The sequence below is a fragment of the Rhipicephalus microplus genome, chromosome 3 (genome assembly GCF_043290135.1).
Source record: "Rhipicephalus microplus isolate Deutch F79 chromosome 3, USDA_Rmic, whole genome shotgun sequence".
Lineage (NCBI taxonomy): Eukaryota > Metazoa > Arthropoda > Arachnida > Ixodida > Ixodidae > Rhipicephalus > Rhipicephalus microplus.
This window is the reverse complement of record NC_134702.1, coordinates 73,529,641-73,553,068: the sequence shown is the minus strand read 5'-3', so window position 1 is coordinate 73,553,068 and position 23,428 is coordinate 73,529,641. Positions and strand designations below refer to the sequence as shown.

The 23,428-nt window shown below is 44.8% G+C and overlaps 1 protein-coding gene across 1 annotated transcript in view; it reads right to left on the bottom strand.

Annotated features, from left to right (window-relative positions):
* The window catches only part of LOC119160911 (alkaline phosphatase, tissue-nonspecific isozyme), a 90,892-nt gene extending 69,881 nt beyond the window's left edge, over window positions 1-21,011 (bottom strand). Inside the window, exon 1 of the mRNA XM_075889823.1 lies at window positions 20,802-21,011. Coding sequence (XP_075745938.1) covers window positions 20,802-20,862 — 61 coding nt within the window. The 5' untranslated portion in view covers window positions 20,863-21,011. The remainder of the gene's footprint in view (window positions 1-20,801) is intronic.
* Window positions 21,012-23,428: the final 2,417 nt, after the last annotated feature.

Below are 23,428 nucleotides of genomic sequence, written 5' to 3'. Positions count from 1 at the left end.
CATGCGTCCGTCTGTTCGTGCGTCCGCACGTCCATCTGTGCGCCCGTCCCTGCGTTCGTCCATGCATCCGCCCCTGCGTCCATCCATGCGTCCGTCCATGCAGCCACCCGTGTGTCCGTCCATGCATCTTCTGTGTGTCAGTTCGTCGATCTATTCAACACTCCAAGTACCACCATCTCGCATCTTTTCATCATATATTCCCCATGTAGAAACACCGCCATTCAGCGGACATTCCAAGGGCTGAACGAGAGGTGGCACACGCACACTTTCTTACAGCTTGCGCTTCGTATCTACTTCCCACCTTTAACCACCTCGATTTCATGGTATATACTAGTTCATTAATTGTATTCATGGCACTGCGGCCCAACGCTCGCTAAACCTTCCTAAAACCAAGGAGGTTAGGCCCAGCGAGTATAACGTACCAACCCTTTCTTGTCAGATAGTGCTCAATGTACATGCCAATGGCTGCTAATGGGGAATGACAGACAGGAGAGAGAGAGAGAGAGAGAGAGAGAAAGAGAGAGAGAGAGATAAGTTTATTTACAGAAAGGCAGAGAGGTCGGCCTGAGCGATAGCTTGCTCTAGCCTGCTACTCTACACTGGGGGAAGGGAAAGGGAAAAAGAAAGATTAATGGATGACGATGGTGAGATAGAGAGGTGAGTATGTAGTGTTATTTCTAGCTGAGACACATTTTATAGCCGCGCATATATATAGTCCAGTTGTTTCCAAAAAGGTTATAACTGCTCTTGTGACCACAGTTGCACTGTTGGTGTCTGGCCAAGGGCCCGACACGGTCTCATCAGTTAATGGCCTACTGCGATATAGTTCAGTAGAAGAAATCAGTGTTTGTCGTTCACGTGCGTATGCTGGGCAGACACAAAATATGTGCTCAAGTGTTTCTTGCACATCACAGTGTTCACAATCAGGACCGGTGTCTCTGTGACCGATGATATGTGCGTAACGTCTGGTGTACGCCACACCAAGACGAATGCGGTGGATCATACTTGTGAGTTGTCGTTTCAATTTAGGGGGCATGCGGAACCTCATTTCCGGGTCCCATTTGTGAAGTCGCTGGTGGCGCCGTTCCAGTTTGGTCCAGTGCTGAAGTGTGTAGCCACGCAACACGCTGCGAAGCAGGGCGTTCGTGTCAGCTCGTGAAAACGCAATGCGTACTTCAGGGGCACTGCTTAAAGCATTTTTAGCTTCAGCGTCTGCCTCTTTGTTTCCCATCACGCCGCATTTAGCGGGAATTCACTGGAAAGTGATAAGATGGCCATTTGTTGAAGTAACCTGAATAAGTTCTGTGATTTGTACTGCCAAGCTGTGATACGGAACTTGCTTCGTGATGCAATAATGGTTTGCAAAGCGGGTTCGGCATCACTGAAAATCGTCCAGGCTCGAGGTCGCTCTCCGGAAATAAATCTTATTGCCTCCCGGATAGCGAGAGACAGGAGAATTCAGCTTTTAGTTAACGCGCATGATGCGAATTTTTTATTGTTCAACAACACACAGCAGAAATCTCCCGCCGGCACCACCTAGCAGGTCAAAATGTAAGGCTCGTTACACAATACGACTACGACTACTACGAGGGACGAACGGGTGCCGCTTTATGGAGCTTCGCCCCTAAAAGACGACGCCACCAGACTGATCAGGCGGTATCAGGTTCCGGCTCGAACGCATTTCCAGCTTGCCGTCGACAAATTCTCAGGTGACACTGCAAGCGACTGACGGGAGCAATGCATCCGTATAGTATAATGGAGTTAACTGTTAGCAGCTTGACAATGTCGACCTTCAGCTGTCGTCGATGACACGTGGCGCGTTTAAGACAAAAGGGGCAGCTTGCCTCATCTACTTAATTAGGCGCTTCCAACGCGACTCTTCATTAGAGCGAGGGACAACAGTTCAAAACCGTACAACGTTTCTCAAACTGTTTTTTTTTTTTTAACCATGAACGCTTAGCTACAAGGGCACGCTGTTTTGCTCTGAGAGCATAATGAATACATATAAACCAGCACATTTACACTACTTAGTCGTCCCGATAGGATGACTTCGCTTTAAGGTCAGCCCACTAATTCGCAGTCAGGAGAGAATTTTCTTTGAGCGCAAATGTATACCAGTGGTGTTACAGCGTCATTCACAACGCCTCTCAACATATGTGCAGATCAGCCAAGCCGGAGGGATCGCTGAAGCGTCATGATGTCTTAGTTTCGCGTGAGTGCTCTCTGTATCGTGTCGTAATGATACGCCATAATTAGGTTGCAAACACACCGTAACCAAAAATGGTTGCAAAAGTATTGGAGCATTTATGGCTCTTTTGAGACATGCCAAAGTATTTCTATTGTTTTGAGTTTAGGAATGGTTATATGAAACAATGAAAAAATAAACTTCGTTCAAAAGTGTTCCGGCAGCTCCACTTGTTGTGTAGTTGTTTACTTACAGTATTGTGGCTCTTAAGAGAGGCCATAAAGGAAGGACCATATATACAGAATATACATACACCAATAGGCGAGAGCTACAAATAGGCATTCTATGCGCTCCGGCATTTTGTCCACTCGTTCAATAACTTGACTACTATCTGCGCACCGTCGCTGTCTCGAGTAATTTACGAATCATTCGATCTTCAAACGCGAATCCCTTTCAACAATGGTTTCCACTTTCTATAAAGAGATAATCGAGACGACAACAAAATCACGGAGACGAGCCTGCCTGGCACAGTGGGCGTATCACGATTCAGATATGATCACGGGGGTTTAAAAAACAGAGCTGTTGGCACGGCAGCCTAGACAATGGATGAAAACTTTGTAAGTATGCAGGCGCCGTGGTTAGCAATCAGACTCCATGGTGTTTTTTTTTTTTTAGGAGAGGTAAGACACAAAACAGTGATTTACATTCGGTCACACAACGACCTCAGGGTTTTATTTTCTTTACCTTTTTTGTGAACCTTCGTGAAAGCTGCTCTAGCATTAAAAATGAGCAGAGATGACCCTCCGCGATAGACAATGCGTCTTTCTTATCTGCGAAGAATAAATAACGACTGAACTGAAAATAAAAGAAAGGAATCGGCATTACGACAAGGCAGTGGCGCCACTTTGTATACCACCCCAGTGCGGCCAATACTGCGTGGGTGGCCTCGGAAGATCCAGACGGCTACCTCCTCAACGTTTTTTCATTGCACACTGATAGGCTTGGGTATTCTCCGGAGACAAAAATAACTAGATATAAAAGATTTGACAGGGTTCTAGTATTCACCTAAGGCCACCAGAAGGTGAAAGCCATTCAGTGTGACTGTTTTACACTGGACTTTATATCACCTTTCAACATTCACTGTCAATAAATAATCCTTCATTAATTAACTTTCACTAATAAACTTTCAATAAACTGAGAACTCGATTGATTCGATTTGGTTGTCGTCGTACAATTAACTTTAACTAATTTACAAAATACTCGATTTACTTCATCATTGCGTACGAGCGTATATGCATTCATTCACTCACTTTCGTATGGCTTTGTCTTCCCTAGACGCCATGTGATTTTTTGTTCACTTTGCTTTCTCACCCACCGGTATTTCGTTCAAAACCACCTTCGCATGAGGCATTAAGGCGTTCGCCTTAATAAAGTCCGCCAGTGAATTATAATTAGCAACATTGACGTGGTATATGTGTGATTATACGCTATATAAAGTACGGTCAGTAAAGCTCACTGCAATTAAAACAGCTCTTGCGCTTCTCTTGAAGCGACACGCCCGAGTTATAACTATACTTTTAGCAGTATAAAGGGCCAACAGTCAGTACAGAGTTAGCGGTCCCGTTCTAGCGAAGGGTCCAGCTGAGTGGCCTTAACGCTTCGCAAACGCTCTACGTGCTAATTAGTCGCAGTTTGTTCCAAGTTATGCGAGCTCAGGCTCCGCAAGTCAAACATTTGCACAGTAATAGGCATACGAACAGTGACGCACTTTGTATTCGCTTGTAATCATTCGCAAACTTTTATTATATTTTTCCGGCCCGGCGTGGGTTTATTTGTTCAGCTTGCATTTGTCGTTGATTGCATAATAAAACCACAAAAAATTGGTGGAAGCCTCGCCTTTAGGAGTTGAACACAATAGCGAAATGCGGCCGCTAGTGCACCCTTCAACCACTAAGCGCATACTTATTCATAAGTTTTGTTACATACATACACACGCACGCACACAAACACGCACACAGTAGATTATACCAGTGCCCGCTATTATCGCCGAATGGGCTCGTTTTCGTCGTGACACCTGTCGAACAAAATGCGTTAAAAGAGCCCAGAAACACTTGTTTCAAGTAACAATGTAATTAATTCACTAGAAAAGCTTATTGCCTCACGAATTCAACGCCGCAAAAATTTTAAGAATTCATCGAGTGCGAGTGGAGTTACAAAGGTTTGTCACATGCTACAATTGCATTATCTCTTCTCTCGTCCCGGCGAAAGCTCTGGAAGCTAAGCAGGGAGGGGTGCCAGGGCGAAGAAACTACCGCGCCTCGTGACCTTGAGCACTTTTCTTTTTCTTCGAATGCGCGGCTTTTCAGTACGTGTGATCGCACGCGCACGCGTGAACAAGTAGCGGTCTCCCGCGGCTATCTCGGTAACTTGATTTTTCGGTCACCGACGCACAGACGATTTTTCGCTCACAACCAACGAGGCCGACGCCACTGGCGGGTTTTCTGCGACACGAGCTCTTTAACGCTATCACGTTAATAACTTCAACATATTCCGTAAACATTGAGTGTCAAACTTCGTCTCTAGATGGAAAAAAAACAACAAAAGGAAACACATACTCAGCGCTGTCTTACCACTAGACAGGAAATAGGTACGACAAAAGTATATCTGACGTCACAACTCGAGAAAACAAAACGCCCCAGCTATCAGGGACTTCACCGATACACCTGCATTCAGCTCTCCAGGAAACAGATTTCCTTTTGCGAAAGGGCAACGGAAGGAGAGCGGACACGTTATTGTTTGTTTCGGTGAATCTCGAAGGCTTCCCAAAGTTTTCGCATTAGCCTGTTCGCATATCATTCTATACATTCTGCACTCTTCGACTGAAGGTCAGCATGCGCAATCTGCAACATGTCCGGCAAGGGTGCTCCCGGTAGAATCTCGAACGTCGCACGCGTGTTCTGTAACATTCGCGGTGGTGAAGCACGAGGGCACGGGTTCGAATCCAACCCCAATCCCGCACCATGAACGAGGTTGTGCGCTTCCTTCTCGGCACCAGTGGCTACGTTTTGATATAGGGGAAATGAAAAAAAAAACATTCATGTGCATACACTTGGACGCGCCCTAAAGTAGCCCAGAAGGTCCAAGTTATTCCCACGTCTCCCGCTGTGGCGATAAGCATATCGTGGTTTTCGCACTTATAATCGCAATATATAGTAGTGTCACATGTTGACCAATTTGGTAAAGTATGGTAATAAAGAAACAGATCAACGTTTTGACAGAGACAAAATCAAAGGGAACGACATGAACAAGCATTGAATTTTAGCCCAAAATTATGGCACACGAAAAATGTCTGCGTCCCGAAAAGTGTCGTGCTGGAGTTATACGATGATTGGTGGGATATTACGTTCCAAGGCCACGCGATGAAGTAGCTGAAGAAGTCGCGTTGTTTTCTTATCACTGCCCAGAGAGTTTAATTTTATTAAATATTAATAACACTCGCAGTGATTACATTTTCCCGCCCTGCTGTTTAGACAATCACTTAGCACTCATAACCATAACGACACCGTTAGGTCGACGTCAGGTGCCGATCGAGGGGCAAGCAAGAAGCAGCAGCCACGCCTTGTAGATTTAGGGTGGGATTGCGTGGGCAAATTCACACTTGTTTCTTACATGTAAGGCGTGTGAGGACTCGACCATTGGGTGTGTTCGACGCCTACAGGCAAGAGGAACGCTAGAAAGCATTCAATTGTCTCGGGGCTCCGCACGCGAAGCAAAAGTTGTGGTAAGGTAACGTCCGGTGGCTGGCTACTCTTCGTTACACCTGAGTATTTCAGCCAGTGAGGATTAAGCTTAACGCGCTGAACGAAAGAATGAGAAAGGATCGAGGGACTCATATATTTTTTTTTTCATTCATGCATGACCGCAGATTGAACCGAATGGATAATGAAAGCAGCGAAAAAATGGGGGGGGGGGGGCGTTGTTTGTAGTCTTTATCGACACGAATAATTATATTTAAAATATACAAATGAATAATGCGCTTCAGCCAGTAACGACTGAATTCAAGAGGGTTTCCTTGTGACCTCCTAAATAACATCAAACCCTTTCTTGGGTTGTCAGCCTAGTTTTGCTTTACGTGAGAAAAAAAAAAGACATAGGAGCCTGGAACAGGAGAAGTAAGCAGTATATATTTCAAAGAAAAATAGTGAAAAGAGGTCCAATAAATTATTCAAAAGTAATCTAAATGTAACCGGCGCATTGACGTGACTGACATATTCATCGCTTCGAAAGTTTAGATTGTTAGTTACGAAGACGCATGTTTTGTGATCGTATTTCCTTTGATCTTCTGACCCTCTCCGTCTGTGCTGTGGTTCTAATAGGCATTAAAAGTGCAATCTAATAACAGACAAAACTATAGCGTCGAGAATACCATGTAGCTGCAAAATCTGAGCTCTAATATATATATATTATATTTGTGTAGTTTAACGTCTCAAAACCACCATATGATTATGAGAGACGCCGTAGTGGAGGGCTCCGGAAATTTTGACCACCTGGGGTTCTTTAACGTGCACCCAAATCTGAGTACACGGGCCTACAACATTTCCGCCTCCATCGGAAATGCAGCCGCCGCAGCCGGGATTTGAACCCGCGACCTGCGGGTCAGCAGCCGAGTGCCTTAGCCACTAGACCACCGCGGCGGGGCAAAATCTGAGTTCTAAAAGAGAGGAAGAGAGAGCAAAGAAAAACTATGCATGAGGCCTGCAATTTTGCTACTCGAACCTGGCAGTAAGGTAAGGGGTGCTAGAACGGCAGTGTGTGCGCATTGGCTCACAGAAAGATTGATTTATTTGTGAGGTTTAACGTCCCAAAACCACTATTTGATTATGAGAGACGCCGTAGTGGAGGGCTCCGGAAATTTCTACCACCTGGGGTTCTTTAACGTGCACCCAAATCTGAGTACACGGGCCTACAACATTCACAGAAAGACAGCGTTCGGTTACCGCAGCCGGCGTTTCTGAGCTCGTTTGCCACACTGTTTGTTTTTGTTTTGCCCTCATCGTTTTAGCAATAAATTCTGTAGGTGACTTATTCCATGTCGAAATCATAGCACACACACGAGACATGGACATGTGCTGTCTTCTCTAGGTGCGATTTCAGTATTGACAGTCTACAACTTGCTCAGCTTTCATGTAGTAAAATAGAAAGGTTGGTGAGGTAAACATTATGCGCACATGAAATGCTAATAGCAAATTTCTCCACGTGACCTAGAACCCTTCGCACTCATTCAGAGACTTTTTTTGTGTCATTACTTAAGTACGCAGGTGTTGGGCTCTTCATGTTGTAAGTTGTCATCTTGCTCTCCAGTTACTCTGTGTCATTGTGTGCTTGTGATAACGTATCAAATAGAAACAACAAATTCGTAAACAAATTTCAGTTTTCAGATAGCACTCGCCCTGTCCCCTTTTTCTGCGTCTGCGTTGTTTTCACGCTGGTATTTCAAGTATAAAACTTTCAGGTCCACGGTGTATTCAGATTCATAACACGAGCGTGGTCAAGTGCCCCGTAGTGGCAAAGCGGCCCACCAACCAGCGTTTCCAACTTTTTTTTTCTATTTGGACGCGACGCCTGCAGACTCCATCACGACAAAAGCCGAAACGTTCTGCCAGTGGCCATGGTTCGACGAAGGACAGCGCGATCGCAATCTCGAGAAAGTGGGGGAGCACGCTCGAGCAAGCCGCTGCGACGTGGCGTGGTGACCATCGCACCGCTGTCCACGTTTGTAGCCCGCTACACCGACCGAAACGTGGTTTTCCCAACATAGACAGGGATTGGGCAACGGCGAGTGCGACGCTGAATTCTTATCGATCGACCTCTCGTTAAATGTCTCCTTTGCATTATGAAAACCTAGCTTCACGCTTTCAACGACGCTTTCAAGGCTGTCTGATCTGTTACTTTGGTCATGAGCATAGGCAGTTGCATGGCTGTGTTGCTCACATATGAGGGCAATAATTGCACGTCTCCAGAAACTGATTCTGCAAATACATTTCTTCCAATACAGCTAAACCGGTTACGACATGAATACGGAGATCCCGATGCGGCAGCAGCTCGAAATTAATAGTTTCGAAACAGACAGCGACGGGAACACCCAGTAATACGTCAACGTAATTGAATATTCTAGTATTGACTGTCACAGAATGTTGTCCCTATAGGTTACATTCTAATGAATTGGAAATAACGTACTGCTTTTTGCTACACAGGTCTGCATGGCATAACGTATTGCACTTGAAATTTCGTTGGATTCTCGGCGACCGATCGCTTGATGATGCGCGAGTATCTGATTGATTTGATATCTGAGGCTTAACTTCCCGAAACCACCGTATGATTATGAGCGACGCTGTAGTAGAAGGCTGCGGAAATTTCGACCACCTGGATTTCTTTGAACGTGCACCCAAATCTGAGCACACGGGTGAACTAGTTTCTGAGAGCCGAATAATAAATCTATAGTTAATTATAACTTTTACTAAAGCTCAGCCACGATATTCTTGCACCGTGACCTGAGCGGACGTCGGGCGAATACGAAGAATTTCGTGCATTGATGGAGGTAGCGGAACTGAGACAATGAAGTTTCAGTGGGCAAACAAAGATGTTGAAGTCAATATTAAACAGTAGATTCAGCTGAATCAGTATTTTGAAAGTAAATCTACATAATCTGGAATGGTTTGACGCTTCTTTGGTAGCATCCCCCCCCCCCCTGATATTTTTACGCGATTTGTTATTTACTATCGAACACCTAAGGGGTTCCACGAATGCCGTTTAATAACGCTCAACTCTTTCGTCTGACGCCTGCAATTATCTTTCTTTCACAGAAAATGGTGTGCCTATTCTGAGTTATCGGACGTTGTCCTTGCCGCCGCAAACGAGACGAGATGACAAGAAGTTGGACACTTGGCAGCGTCCACAATTCCATTCTTTGAATGCAAAAGACGCGGCTCGACAATCATAAATTTTGCAAAAATAATGCGATAATGCAAAAATATGCAATCATAAGTTGTCATAAATTATGCATATGCAAAAAAATCATTTTCATACGATAGTGACGACTGCCATATAGAGCAAAGACGGCGAATTAAAAAAAACAAGGACGGTCATTTAATTTACGAAAACTATGAAGTTGGCAGCTAGCGTCGCCGAGCAGGATAGCACGATTGCCATCCGCTTGATTTAATTAAAGTGGTGGTCTAGCATTCAAGCCTACATTCGACGGTTCTCGCGCCAGTTTTACACATTGGTAAGCAAGCATGAAGAGGACTTTACGCTCTGTGTTGTTCCGGACGTTGCAGCAACAAGTGCTGCTATGTAATACACCTACCAAGGACGCTCACCATAGGCGTATACCTTCGTCATTTAGAAGTTTGGCAGTTTAGGCTAGTTAGCATGACATGACGATAGTTAGAGCGAGAACTGAACGACGACAAAGAGTCCTTGTTGTCTCTTTGTCGTCGTTCTGATGAGAAGCGTGCACGTTACTCATCATGTGGCGTTCTTCTTCGTCTTAGAGTGTGAGGGCTCGTTTTCACTGTGATCTGTGTTTTGGGTGTGGTCACTTTGCCTTTTGGTCGGAGACTTATAGTAATACTAGAGATAATAAAGGTGCTAGCAGATTGCTCATTGAGGTAGTAGCGGTAATCTGCCACGTAACAAGTGGTGGGGGCGCTGTGGTTTTCGAAGAGGCATCCTGAGCTATGTTTCCTATTTTTTGATGGTACCGATTCATTAGTAGCAGACATTCAAAACATAGTGGGATAATTGATATTAAGCTAATTAACTAAAATACGTGCATTGGTATTTTCGCAAGTTTTGACGCACATAAAGCAACTGCTGAATGTAAAGTGAAAAGCGTTGAGCGTATATATACTTCCATTCATTTAAGCCTCGAGACCACAGTGTAAAAAATTTTTTTTCTTACACCATCCTCGATACCAAAACACTATGCTTAAGAAATGCGTTTGTCCTCGAGTTAAGCGATCAAATACGTGAAAATTGAGAGCGATTCGATTTCACGTAGCACGCGGCCACGGGCACTACTGGAAGGCTATGCTGAAAATGCCACCGCAGTTCAACGGATTCGGAGGTTGGCGTACAATCACTGGAAAAAACGCGCAGAGTATCTCTATTAAAAAAGCAGCATTCATACGGACACTCGACAAGTGAAGCACGTAATTTGACATTATACTAGGAAAATTTACCTTTCCGCGTCTATGCTACTTCGCGATCCGAAGAGGATACGCGCCATGTCAATGATTGATTGATTTGTGGGGTTTAACGTCCCAAAACCACCATTTGATTATGAGAGACGCCGTAGTGGAGGGCTCCGGAAATTTTGACCACCTGGGGTTCTTTAACGTGCACCCAAATCTGAGCGCCATGTCAATGGTACCGGGATTAATTGCCCCACGTTGAACACGCTTGCGGTTCAACGTGGGGCAAAAATACAGGCAAGGACTATAAGCAGGCAACTGCCACCTAGAAAGACACAACGTCTGCGTACGTTTTCGGCAGGAGGGAAGAGAGAGGGGAAAGAAAGAGGAAACAGATAGGAAATAGAATAGGAAATACGCAAGTGACGCAGACTCCCACAGAAATATGTAGGAACACAGAAAAAGTGTACATGAACTGGAGGTCGAATCGCATTTGTTCATCAGTGATCGCAGGGCTCTATGTGCCCGGTCACGCCGCCGAGGAGCACGCCCTCTGGGAAACGGGTAATCGTCAAAAGCATCACAGTTGGAATGAGCCCTCCGGGAGTTCTAGCGTCGGCTTTTGCGAGCAAGGCCACGCAAACGCCCTCGGCAACGACAATCGCGTTGAAAGCACCTCGACTCAGGATCACTCGCACGCTCGCACGAACTCGCCAGCTCGGTTAAATCTGCTTCCGTAAGCGTATGATGCATAGCAAACCGTGTCGCTGGTGAGCGTGGGTGCGTGTATGCGGTTAAAGCAACAAAATCTTCACCTCTCGGTAAAAGAGAAAAAGGAAAAGAAAGCAAGTCCCTCGGTTATATACGAATGCCTGCATGCTGTGAACTGCCCTTTTCGTATACTCCTCGCCCTTGCCGGAGCAAAAACAGCGATTCCGCGCAGGCAATGTGTTTGCCTTCGTTAAATACGTGTCCTGTAAGAACTGTTCCAAGGTCAGCTGTGAACGATTGCGTACGGCATGAATCACGCGCTTCTGGACGCCGTGAAGGTACGACGCCCTTAACAACGGCACGACTATGAACCCGTGAACGGGTTAACGAGGCATAGGTCGGACGAACAGCGCAGAGCCTTTTGTGGCAGCACACAGCATCACAGTCCAGGCTTTATTTCTTTGTTCTGATTTTCTTTTTAATTTCTCTCTAACGTGCAAAGAAGTCTCCGTTTATCTTTTTCCCGTGCGATTAGTAACGATAATCTTGTACATCTAACGCCTCCTTTGAGAAAATCATTTTACCACCGGAATGTATTTTGTTTTCTTCTTTACACAGTGATTTTTTTTTGCTTTTATGCTTTACAGTGATGAATGTTAACCAGTTTTTTTTTCTATTGCTCTCACGATTCTCTAAGCTCTTCTAAAGCATACTTTCGATTTGACTGACATTGCCTACTTGTGATTTGTCAGCATTCCCTAAGCTCTCCTAAGTCGGGCCTGTCCACCGCAGTGGTGTAGCCGTTGAAATGCTCGGCTGCTGAACTGAAGGTCGCGGGTTCGATCCCGGTCGTGGCGGTCGCATTTTTATGGAGCCGAAATCGCACAGGTCCTTGCACTATGCGATGTCGGTGCCCGTTAAAGAACAGCAGACGGTCGAAATTTCGGTATCCCTCCACAACGGCGTCTCGCGTAATCATATCGCGGTTTTGTGACGTAAAACCACAGATATTTTCATTATTAGGTTCAGCCCACACCGTCTGCAAGTCTGTCAGATATCAGGCAGGACGCTTAAGCAGAGGAAAAAGTGAATAAACGAATAGTTAAAACTAAATTATGAATACTATGCTCGAAATTAGACTAAGCTGTCTTCCTCTACACACTCCCATGCTCACATCTTTGCTGTCCGACGGTTTTAGGACGTAAATCTAACTGAGTTTTCTTCTTCTTTTTTTTCTATTTGAAGGTTTAAACAAGCAGGACTCCAAGGAGAAATGGAGAAAGGCTTGCTAAAAGGCAGTGAGGTTAACCTGAAGAAAACTTTGGTTTGCAGGACTCTAGCAAAAACAAGTAATACTGGCGAGCATCATAAAGCGTTAAACATATTTCTAAAACAGTTGTTTGTGTGCCATCGTTTCGATTCTGACACGACGTCACAGGCTCACCCTTCCAAAACCTCGATGAAGTGCGCGGTGTGTAGAGGTTGTAAGTGTCCCCCAAATGGACCGTCCATGCCAGTAACGCCTTTGTTCGGGTCACTTGGTGTATTTCTAGAAAGCTTATCAGGGCAGCGCGAGAGGGCACGGCCGAAGAAAGGCCGTAAACAGGACAACCTCCCATTTTGTGTACCACCTCACTTAGCGGTGACGATTTGTGCTGGTATGCCGACTGTCGTGCTTTAGCTATCTGATTATCTGTAAAGGGCAGTCCACTTAAATGGCGCTGCGTATTTCACTCTACTCCATGACGAAACGTGAGCACTGAACGGAATTATGGCACGGTGCAGTAAAGAGGGAAAGACATCGAAAGCGGTCAGCTCGGCGCCCACAGCTGACAAAAGCTAAATATTAAGTGCAGTACTGTAGCTATGCAAGAGAACGCATTGTCCGTATAGAGCGATATGTGGCTGCTTACTTCAACGGAATCGGCGATCGCGGTGACGCCGGTGGTTTTGAATGGTGCTTGCATTACAGGCTTTGCTTGCCCTGAAATAGTGATTCCCGGCATTTGATACGCCCTTCTTACACAAACAAGCATCTGCGGACAGTGCTGCAAAAAGAAATAAACGGCGACAAACAAAAGCTAATCGCATACCGTAATCGCCCAGTAACTACGACTGTGAGATTATGAAACTGAGTTCCCGGAAGTTACCACGAGTTATGTGCTTAAATTTCTATCGGTGCCAGAAACATACTCGCAATATTGCTGTAAACATACGAAGAAATAAGATCCCCACAGCGTAATTTCTCCCGAAAAATCTTCAAACGAATAATCGCCGGCTATTGTCGCCTCAACTCAGAATTTGTAGTTCATTCGTGGAGCTAAATAGCACGAATTGATAAGAAGCAAATCAATTTAATTCATTTGAACACGTGTACATCTCACAACCTTAATACGACCATGAGGGCAGGTATAACAATTGATAGCACGACGAGGTAAACAGCGCGAAAAATGAAGACAGCGCTCGTCTTGTGTGCTTTCGGTATAACTATTTAGGATTCCTAAATGTGCATTTATAAGTCGACGTGTGCGAGATTATTCCTTTTCATCATTTTATTATCCCACTAATCTCTTCCTTAGACAATGGCTTAATTACTGCAGCGCTGTTGTTATCACATTGGACGGTTCACTCGGCGAGACGCATAAGTTAGCACTTAGTGAGAGCAGCACTCATGGGCAAGGGGCAATCTATTGGCTGCGATCGCGCAACAGTACAGGGTGTTTCTTCTTTATTATCTATGAGCCTTTTTATCACGTTAACATGCCCAAAACATGAATAAGTTAAGACACTTTAAAAATATGATGCTGCGGAACTTCGGACACTCTTCTCATTTAATGTTGTTTTACAAACAGCCTGAGATCGCGGCTCCGGCCAACATATGCATTATCAGCGATTTGTATACTACGTCCAACATGTATTCGTTATCTGTAAGAGGGTAAACAATTCGTTCTTAATCTGTCGTGCCAACTTATGGCGTCAGCATGAACGCGATGTCGTGCAGGATGATTGCTTCGCGAGAAATCAGAATACATTTTGCCTCTAACAAAAGTGACGCGTTATCATTAGTGCGCTGGCTCGGGAAAAATTCGCGAGAATATGTTTAACAATAGGAACGATAACGAATGTACTGCAAATACTCTTCGCTCTTCTTTTCAAAGATAACGAGTTTGTGTAGCTCTTGGTTCTTATCCCACACTCGTAGTGTCCCGTAATGAATCATACAGGGGCCTATACTGCACGTTTGATAACGTCCCAACACTTCATACACAGCAGCCTATTCTTTGTGGAATGACGGCTTTCAGAAGTAAAACCTCAGAATTCTTGTCATCATTGAGGAAATATACATGGGCCGTTGAGTCGGCGCGCACATGTACAGCGCATTCAATTTTGTGCGCAAGAAAACTGACTGCTGTTGATCTTTTAAAAAATACGCCATTATTCTCCAGTTTTACGTATACTTACCCCTAGCAGCGAAAGTATGCGAGGCGTTGTATCCACAACAAATGCGAAGTTCTGCTATATCAGGGCTTAATGCTTGTAATCGAGCTGGTCACAAGATAGATCAGAATGACAAGTGCAGTATGAAATATTTATTTCAGAAATACTTTCGCAGACAAAGCAGGATTGATTGATATGTGGGGTTTAACGTCCCAAAACCACCATATGATTATGAGAGACGCCGTAGTGGAGGACTCCAGAAATTTTGACCACCTGGGGTTCTTAAACGTGCACCCAAATCTGAGCACACGGGCCTACAGCAGACAAAGCAGCAATTCAGCTTTATCGAACATTTCACATCCTGCTAACGTGACCTGTTAATAGTACGTGTTTGACGCGCACACATTTCCAGGACAATGAAGTACGAAGGACTGCACGCCCCATCTAACGCAACGCAATGAAGGGGGGGGGGGGGGGGGGGGGTTGAAGCAGGCTCTTTTAACCTGTCACCTCCCGTAGCGCCAGAAGGCCGACCTTGTATATATAGTTCTTTTGGTAGTACACTTACCCTCACCTCTACACCGTCAAGAACCTCTGCGACATTCCACACCTGCTCCTTCGTCAGTGGAAGGGAGATGACTTTGTTTTAAACGACTTTTGCTAAAGGGGGTTTAGGAGAGTTCACAAGTAACATGTCTGTTAAAACGAAGCTGCCGTGGATGGAAACCGTACACGTTACCTAGCGCTCAGTAGGAGAACGTCATATACATCCATTAAGCCACAGTTTTTAAGACGACTGTAGTCGGTTCACCTTAAATGGGACTTCGAGGTGCGCAGTTTTCAGTGGCCGTGAGTGGTGGATGCCATTTCTATGAGCCACTGCAAACTACACCTTGTTAGATAGCACTAGGCAAAAAAAATACAAGGCAAATCAAAATGTATAGGTACAGCAAGAGGTTAGGTTATCGATCGCCAGGCTCGTTGGTAAAGTGAAAAGCATGTCGCAAGTGTTCGTCGCGGCCGGCGATAGCGATGGCGCTTAACGAGCAACTGGCCAACGCATTAGGAGTGACGGTACAGAAGCGATGCGCATCTGTAACAATTATCGCCTCTTAAAGTGGTGCCTAGGATGACGGTTGAAACAAGATGGCTGGAAAATAACACGGTCTCCGAAATGGAAGCTGAGGTGTTCGATTCAGATAAGAGACGCAAAATGGTGTGTAATGAGCAAGCTATCAGGCTGCTATATGTAGAGTCTATGGCCGTGTTATTCTTGTCAAGGGCGCAAAAAATGATGTACCAGCCAACTATTGAGACAATCTCCCTGAACAAATCGGTTCCCCGGAGCACGCAAACCACAATTGAATGCAAAGCCTTCACCAAACCTGCGTAATAAAAACCAATAATGGAAAAAGTTAGCTCTGACTCTGCATCTTACGAACGACAGCCTTCGTTGATGCACGAGAAAGCCTACAGGTGTTTCTACCGTTATTGGCAACTGCCAGCCCCGCCGTGGTGATCTAGTGGTTAAGGTACTCGGCTGCTGACCCGCAGGTCGCGGGTTCGAATCCCGGCTGTGGCGGCTGCATTTCCGATGGAGGCGGAAATGTTGTAGGCCCGTGTGCTCAGATTTGGGTGCAGGTTAAAGAACCCTTTTATGAGCGGTTTGTACGATGAACTACTACGTCTACGAAGCAAAAATCTTATTTTAACGGGTGACTTCAATCTGCCAGCCATTAATTGGGATGATATAAATTATGGTACTTCTTCCTCGGCTGACACACTCTTAGACATAATGTTTTCTCTAGGCCTTGAGCAAATGGTAGGACACCCCACAAGGGGGAGTTCGATACTTGATCTGCTATTTACAACGGAACTCTTTACCGAAGCGACTATCACAGTTGAAACCGGTATTTCTGACCATAGATTAATATCATTTGTTTGGGACAGGCATGCACGTTGTAAATCAGTGAAAACGCCAGTGGAAAGTGTTGTAAGAGATTTCAATCGAGCGGATGATGTTGCAGTAATTGATTATTTAGAAACACATCTCCCCACATCTGTTAGTGATGTTGATAGAGCCTGGCAACGCTTCCGTGGTATTGTGGACTTCTGTACAAAGAACTTTGTCCCGCTTAGGAGAATACGCAGGCGTTCACATAACCCATGGATAAACCGTGAGATTATAAAGATCAAGAGAAAGATAAAAAGGTTACGAAAAAAACACAAGACTAGTACGCAACATTTTTCCGATCTTAAAGAAAAATTATTAGAGAGTGTTAGCAAGGCTAGGCATCAATTTTTTAACGACACACTACCTGAATTCATCAGGACAGATCCTGATAAATTTTGGCGCTATATTAAGCAAACTAAAGAAGGCGTTTCTGAAATACAAGTTGATGAGGTCACGATAACAGATCCGGCACTAATTGCTGATCATTTTAATAAATACTTTCAGAGCGTCTTTTCCGAACCACAGTATTATGAACTGCGAGACCCGATGCCCATAATCACGGATGATGTTCTGATAACTCGTGAAGGTGTTTTACAAATGTTACTTAAGGTAAATCCTAAGAAATCGTCAGGCCCTGATGGCATTGGTAATTCATTCCTACGACGCTATGCTGAACAAATCACTGACTTCCTTACTGCCCTTTTCAATGTATCATTCAAATATGGTCAGATACCAGCCGATTGGCGTAAAGCTCGTGTTGTGCCGATCTTTAAAAAGGGTAACCGCTATTCCTTGACAAACTACCGTCCTGTTTCTATCACTAGTAGCTGCTGTAAAATGTTAGAGCATGTTGTTGCAAATTACATTAACACATTTTTATCAGAAAATAATATTTTGTCGCCTAATCAACATGGTTTCCGAAAAAATATGTCTACGGTAACACAGCTTGTGTCTACAGTGCATGAATTCGCACGGGTTCTAGATATATCTGGGCAGACTGATGTGTTCTTTTTAGATTTTAGCAAAGCGTTTGATAAGGTGCCTCATGGAAAACTTTTGTTTAAACTCGAAAATATTGGGCTACCTTCGGGTATCGTTAAATGGATTCATATGTACTTAAATAACAGAACTCAATTTGTTGAGGTCAGGGGTTGTTTTTCTTCTTCGCTAAATGTTTCTTCTGGTGTGCCACAAGGTAGTGTGTTAGGCCCCTTGTTATTCTTAATTTTTATTAATGATTTAGTTGATGTCGTACATAAGGACATATCCGTCAGATTATTCGCGGATGATTGTGTTGTTTTTAAAGAAATATGTTGTGTAAATGACCACATATTACTTCAACAGTCTCTTACAAGTATAGATGAGTGGTGTCAAAACTGGGGCATGGAACTTAATAGTGACAAAACAGTTCTCTTGAGAATAACAAGAAAACGAACTCCCAGCCTTTATACTTATTTTCTCCGCAATAACCCACTCAAAGACGTAGAAAAATACAAATATTTAGGAGTCACTTTGACAAAGTCACTTACGTGGTCAGACCACATTACAAGCATATGCACGGCTGCACTTAGGAAACTGTGGTTTCTTAAGAGGAAACTTAAATCCTCAACGAAGGAGACTAGATTATTGGCATATAACACCTGCATCCGATCAAAACTTGAATATGCCTCGGTTGTTTGGGACCCTCAATGTAAAAAAGATATTGCCTTGATTGAAAAAGTTCAACGGAAGGCTGTCAGATTTATATTTAGTAAATATAAAAGATATGATTCGCCAACACAACTTATGCAACTAAATGATATCCAAACACTGGAAACTCGCAGGAAAATTAATCGGTTAACGTTCCTACACAAAATTCTTTCCGGTAAAGTTACAACAAGTCTGCCCAACTGTGTGAAACCTCTATCTTCTAGAAAAACAAGACATAAGCATAAATATTCATTGGCGCCAGTTTTTGCCCGTACCACTGCTTTTAAAAATAGTTTTTTCCCTAGGACTATTGCTGACTGGAACTCTTTACCAATAAGTGCTTTTCAGTCCGAAGATATTGAAAAACAGCTTGAAACTTTTTTTGTTTAGTTCTGAATGATGTATCCATATGGTGTGTATTCGCAGTGCCCGAGTAATGTAGTTAGTTGACTTCTGCTGCGCATGAGTGTTCTGATCACTGTTTATGTGCCGTAACTCTGTTGTGCAAGTGCACTATAAGTTGTCTAATTAAGTGCTGTGACATTGTACTTTTTTTTTTGTTGTTTTTGCCCCTCCTGCTTGGGCCTAAGTATAGGCCTGCAGAACCTGTAAATAAATAAATAAATAAAACCCCAGGTGGTAGAAATTTCCGGAGCCCTCCACTACGGCGTCTCTCAAATTCATATGATGGTTTTGGGACGTTAAACCCCGCATATAAATAAATAATTGGCAACTGCCACGGAATTTGAGAGAAAGCAACTTTACTGAGTCCTATGAAACGCGACAGCTTTCTGATATTTTTTCATCGTTGCTCTTTTAACCTCACTTTAAAAAGACAGCCGAACGCAGACGCGAGGCAACGTTCGATGAAAACTCAGGCGCACGCCTGAAAGCCAAGACCAGATACGAAAGGTAAAAAAAAAAAAATCGCGAATACAACTGTGCATTACAAATACTGTTCTGAAGCACACAAGAATAGTCCTGACGCTGTCACATTTACTGCGTTCAATGCCCTCGTTTTCTACTCGCAGCCGAAGTGCGAAGAGCACACAGAATAGACACCCACAAAATATATTTTTCTTTATTTGCTACAATTCTATTGGTTGATTGGCAAAAACCGTGAAAGGTGTCGTCGCATGTATTGGTTGCGTTCAAGCCCGGCTAGACTGCAGAGGCAGGCGCCCGCGCGCCTCATGCATAATTCCTGCTACGTAGTTTACACTGTAACACAAGACAACATATTTATCTTGGCAAAAACCGTACAGGTTCTGCTTACTCTATTTTCTATGCAATGGCACACAAATGCAACACACCACAATTAAATACCGCCGTAGCAATAAATCTAAACCGTTTTATGCACGTCATTATGTGGATTTGGATACCCTTTACGAAAACGTATTGCGACAGTTGAGTCACGTAACCTACGAGGTCATCTCTGACAGTCTTATTGCCTCAGGCGTCGCCAGCACCAGCCTGAACTTGAGCTTGTGGTACGCATGAAGACAAATGTCATGTCACTGACTGCGTTTTCATATAACGGCGGCTCTGATGTAGCACCAGGGCGAAGCTCATATATTAGCAGGGCCAAGTTACACGTGCATACGCGTAAGAGAGAATGACGAGGAGGTGCTTTGCAAACTCCGGTTAGTGGAGCTATACGTTTTGATGCGAAAGACGAAGGAGGCGTTCTCTGTTTTTGTAACAAGGATGAAACAACTGAGCTTTTTTATCGTGTAGCCGTTTCAATTTATTGAGGAAAAACTTTCCTAAAGCAGACTTTATTTGAATTAAATTTGATTTCATTATTTCATTATTAATATGCTTTCCTTGGGAGCCTCCTATTAGGTGATTGTCACCGGGAGACCAGTTTCACTGCAGAAATGTTCTTAGTCGAATCAGGACGGTTTTGATCTCAAGCTATAAATTGGTAAAAGAATTTCTTCTAAGCATCTTATAACGTATTAGATATAAAAGTATATGTGATACCTAATATCTAATTATTCGTTTCTTGGCAAATCCCCAAAAGTAGGTTCGATCATGATCATCATGTGTACACCTGATGTTGCAAGTTGCTTGTATCTTCCGTTCACGCTGCATGGTGCGATATATATCATCGTAATATTCAAACGAGTTATATGTTCAGTTTCCCAGCGTTTCGTTTTTGGCTGCCTGATCAATGGGTATGACGCCGAGTGATGTGCGGTTTATTATTGCGGTATCCTCGCAATTAGACCCCATGTACTTTATGTAATTGGACATGCTCAACTATGCATGCAACGGTAAGCATGTGAATAGGCTTGGTTAGTCGCCTCTAATGTAGGCGTGCCATGGGCCGAACAACAGACGACGTTACGTTAACAAAATCGACCCATAGTGGACTGAAATGTTTTAATTTCAGTCACTGCTCGTGCCTGCATTTTGACCATTTTTTACTTGTTAGATGGAAATGAGTCAAACAAAACGAAAAGCGCCAAGCAACACAGACGTACAATTGAAATATTGAAGCCAGGACATTTGAGAAAACAAACAATACTACTTTTATAACAGCATCCCAAATTATGCACCTTTTTTGTTTTTTTTACGAGGGTTCTTTTTTTTCTGAAGAAGAAGAAGAAGACGAAACACTCACCAAAGCCTGTCGCCCCGTAGATGTAAATGGCTACGCACACGATGACTCTGACAGCCTTCATCCCTGCAGTCACTTGTCTTCAGCTATTCGTGGGTCCGATGCTTATCCGAAGTGCGACCGCTAACAATCGCCACTCCCCTCCACACACCCCACTCCGTCCGTCGAGCTCAAGATAGCCGTTGTCAGCAACACCCGACGAAGTCACACAGAAGCTCCGTCACTCGGTTCGATACTCTCGTCACCAATCGCAGCGCGACAAGACGCGCGAGCGCGCGCCGCAGCGCCGACGGGGGGTCGAACTCGGAACCATCCGTGGCTTCATTGGCGCGAAGGGTTCCTCATGAACGAGCGCGTTGGCACGTGCAACGCGCGAAGTGGGCGGTGGCCCAGTGTCGGCGTCGTCTTCTGCTGAACGCGCTGTGAAGTGATGCGTCGCCGGGAAGCGAAAGTGCTCAGAGCACGTGCCAGCTACCTTTCGCCGCACACGATGCCGACCGACGCCGCTACACGAAAACCACCGCTGCCGCCGACGAAGCCTGCAGCGGCAGCAGTTCGCTGAGGGAGAGGCCGAAGAACATGCAAGGCGACGAGAGGAGGAAAGAGAGAGAGTGTGTTTGGTGTGCAAGTGAGAGGCGCGCGCCCAGCACACGCCTTAGGACACTACCTGCCTCCGGAAAAGAAAAAAAAATTATAATGAATACAAAACTAGGTTATGCCGCCGCTTGCAGGCTTTCTCCTTCCCGGTCTCTTTCTCATTCGCGCAGTTGTTCGCGCGTCTCACTCGTTTAATGTTTACCCTGTAGGAAGCGGGTGAACACATGAGGTCGGGTGAGGACAGCTACGGGACATCTAACTCGAGCGCATCTGCAGACGTTCTTGTTAATCCCTCGCAGCCGGGTGGAGGTGATGACTTGTAACAAGCGCGTCGCTGCATCACGGCGGTCACGGCTGATGGCTCTAAGCTTCGTGCTTTCACTTGAGCAGAAAAGCCTATTACGTGTAGATGGTGTGAAAGCGCTCTGTACACGGAAACATTACCCACAGCTCTCACTGTGTTTTCTAACTGAAGGAAATGCATGCAGGAAACAGAACCTGCCGGCACAGGAACTTTCTGCAATGTTCGTGGTGGGAATACGCTGCACGTCGAACATTGGCAGACGAAAACTCACTCAGCCTGGGCCAAAAAAAGCGATAACGCGAAGAACGGGCATTTAAGTCAATGCTACCGCAGCCTATTTGCGTGGCGAAACGCGGGGCGTGATCGGAGTGCGCGTAACTCGAGGAACGTTTTTCAACTCGCTGATTTTTGAAACAAAATCACGTCTCGTGAATACACCATATTGGGCCGAGGACGGCAGCGAGTTATGTGGAGGAACGAGATAAAGAAATTCGCAGACATAAAACGGCATCAGCTTGTGCAAAATAGGAACAGCCGAAGAATAACTGGAGAGGCTGGTAATCACGGTGCGCTAGCCATTGCCGCCGTCATCTTGAATTTCAAGCATGACGTCCCTGACGATGTCTCTAAAGATTGTCGATGCGTGCGCAGGTTTTGCAATTTTAGACGGTGATGTTCACAGCCACAGCTTCGTGGCAAAAAGCGCTGTGACGTTATACGTCTCCGATATAAGGGGGACGGAGAGAAAGAAAACTGATTATAATGATGATGAAAAATTTTATATTGACTAAAAGGTTTCAGGAGGTGTGTGTGTGGGGGGGGGGGGGGGGGGAAGGGGTCCTTAGTCCAGGATTCCTGAGATTTGAGGACATTTTCAACATATCTGCGCACCCAGCAAGGAAAGGAGAAGGGGAAGGAGCATTCGCGTCTCCTATCCTCTCAGGTAGCGCTGGGTCTGTCTCATATCTGTGCTCAGTCAAGCTTGCCCCACTCCTTTCTTGCTTGAAGCGTAGAGTTAAGGCCGTGCAATTTGTTTAGTTACAATGACTGTTCCGTTCCCACATTTGTCCTATATGGAAGCCTGGAATGACGTCATAACTTCATATTCAATTCTGCAAATATTTCTAAGCTAATTTATTTTGGATTCAACCATAAAAGAGATGAGGGGAAAGGCAGTGTCCCAAAGCTTGCCCCCCTCTCTACCTATGGAGAACTCAGCGCCAGGCTATGATATCACGTTATTCAGGAAGCCTTACCCCCGTATACGGAAACACTCCTTGACTTGCACTTGACTTGCCACCGTCTTCAATACTTTCCGGACTAAAAGGCCCAACCTCTAGAGACTTATTTATTGGCAATACAATATTTTCTTCTTCCGCAGCACAAAAGCGTTCCGAGCGTGCTGCATTGAAGGGGCTGACAAATCAAGTTCAAGCCAAGGAGCATTTCTGGATAAGGATGTATATAACCTTCTTACACTGAAAACTTGGCCACCTTAACCGCGGAAGATAGAGCGGAAAGAGAGCGGACCACACTAGTGTGATGCAGGAAAGGGAGAAAGCATTACACGCATTTCTCATTCCGGTATACCCGAATCTCGGTTGTTCCTCGTTGCGAGAGGAAAAGGAGTAGAAGAAAACGGGGCAACAACGACTCGATCTCGTTGTTTCGCGTCCGCCTCGTTAATTTCAAGCGGGACGTACGTTTCCCGGCAATCTATCTCTCGCTC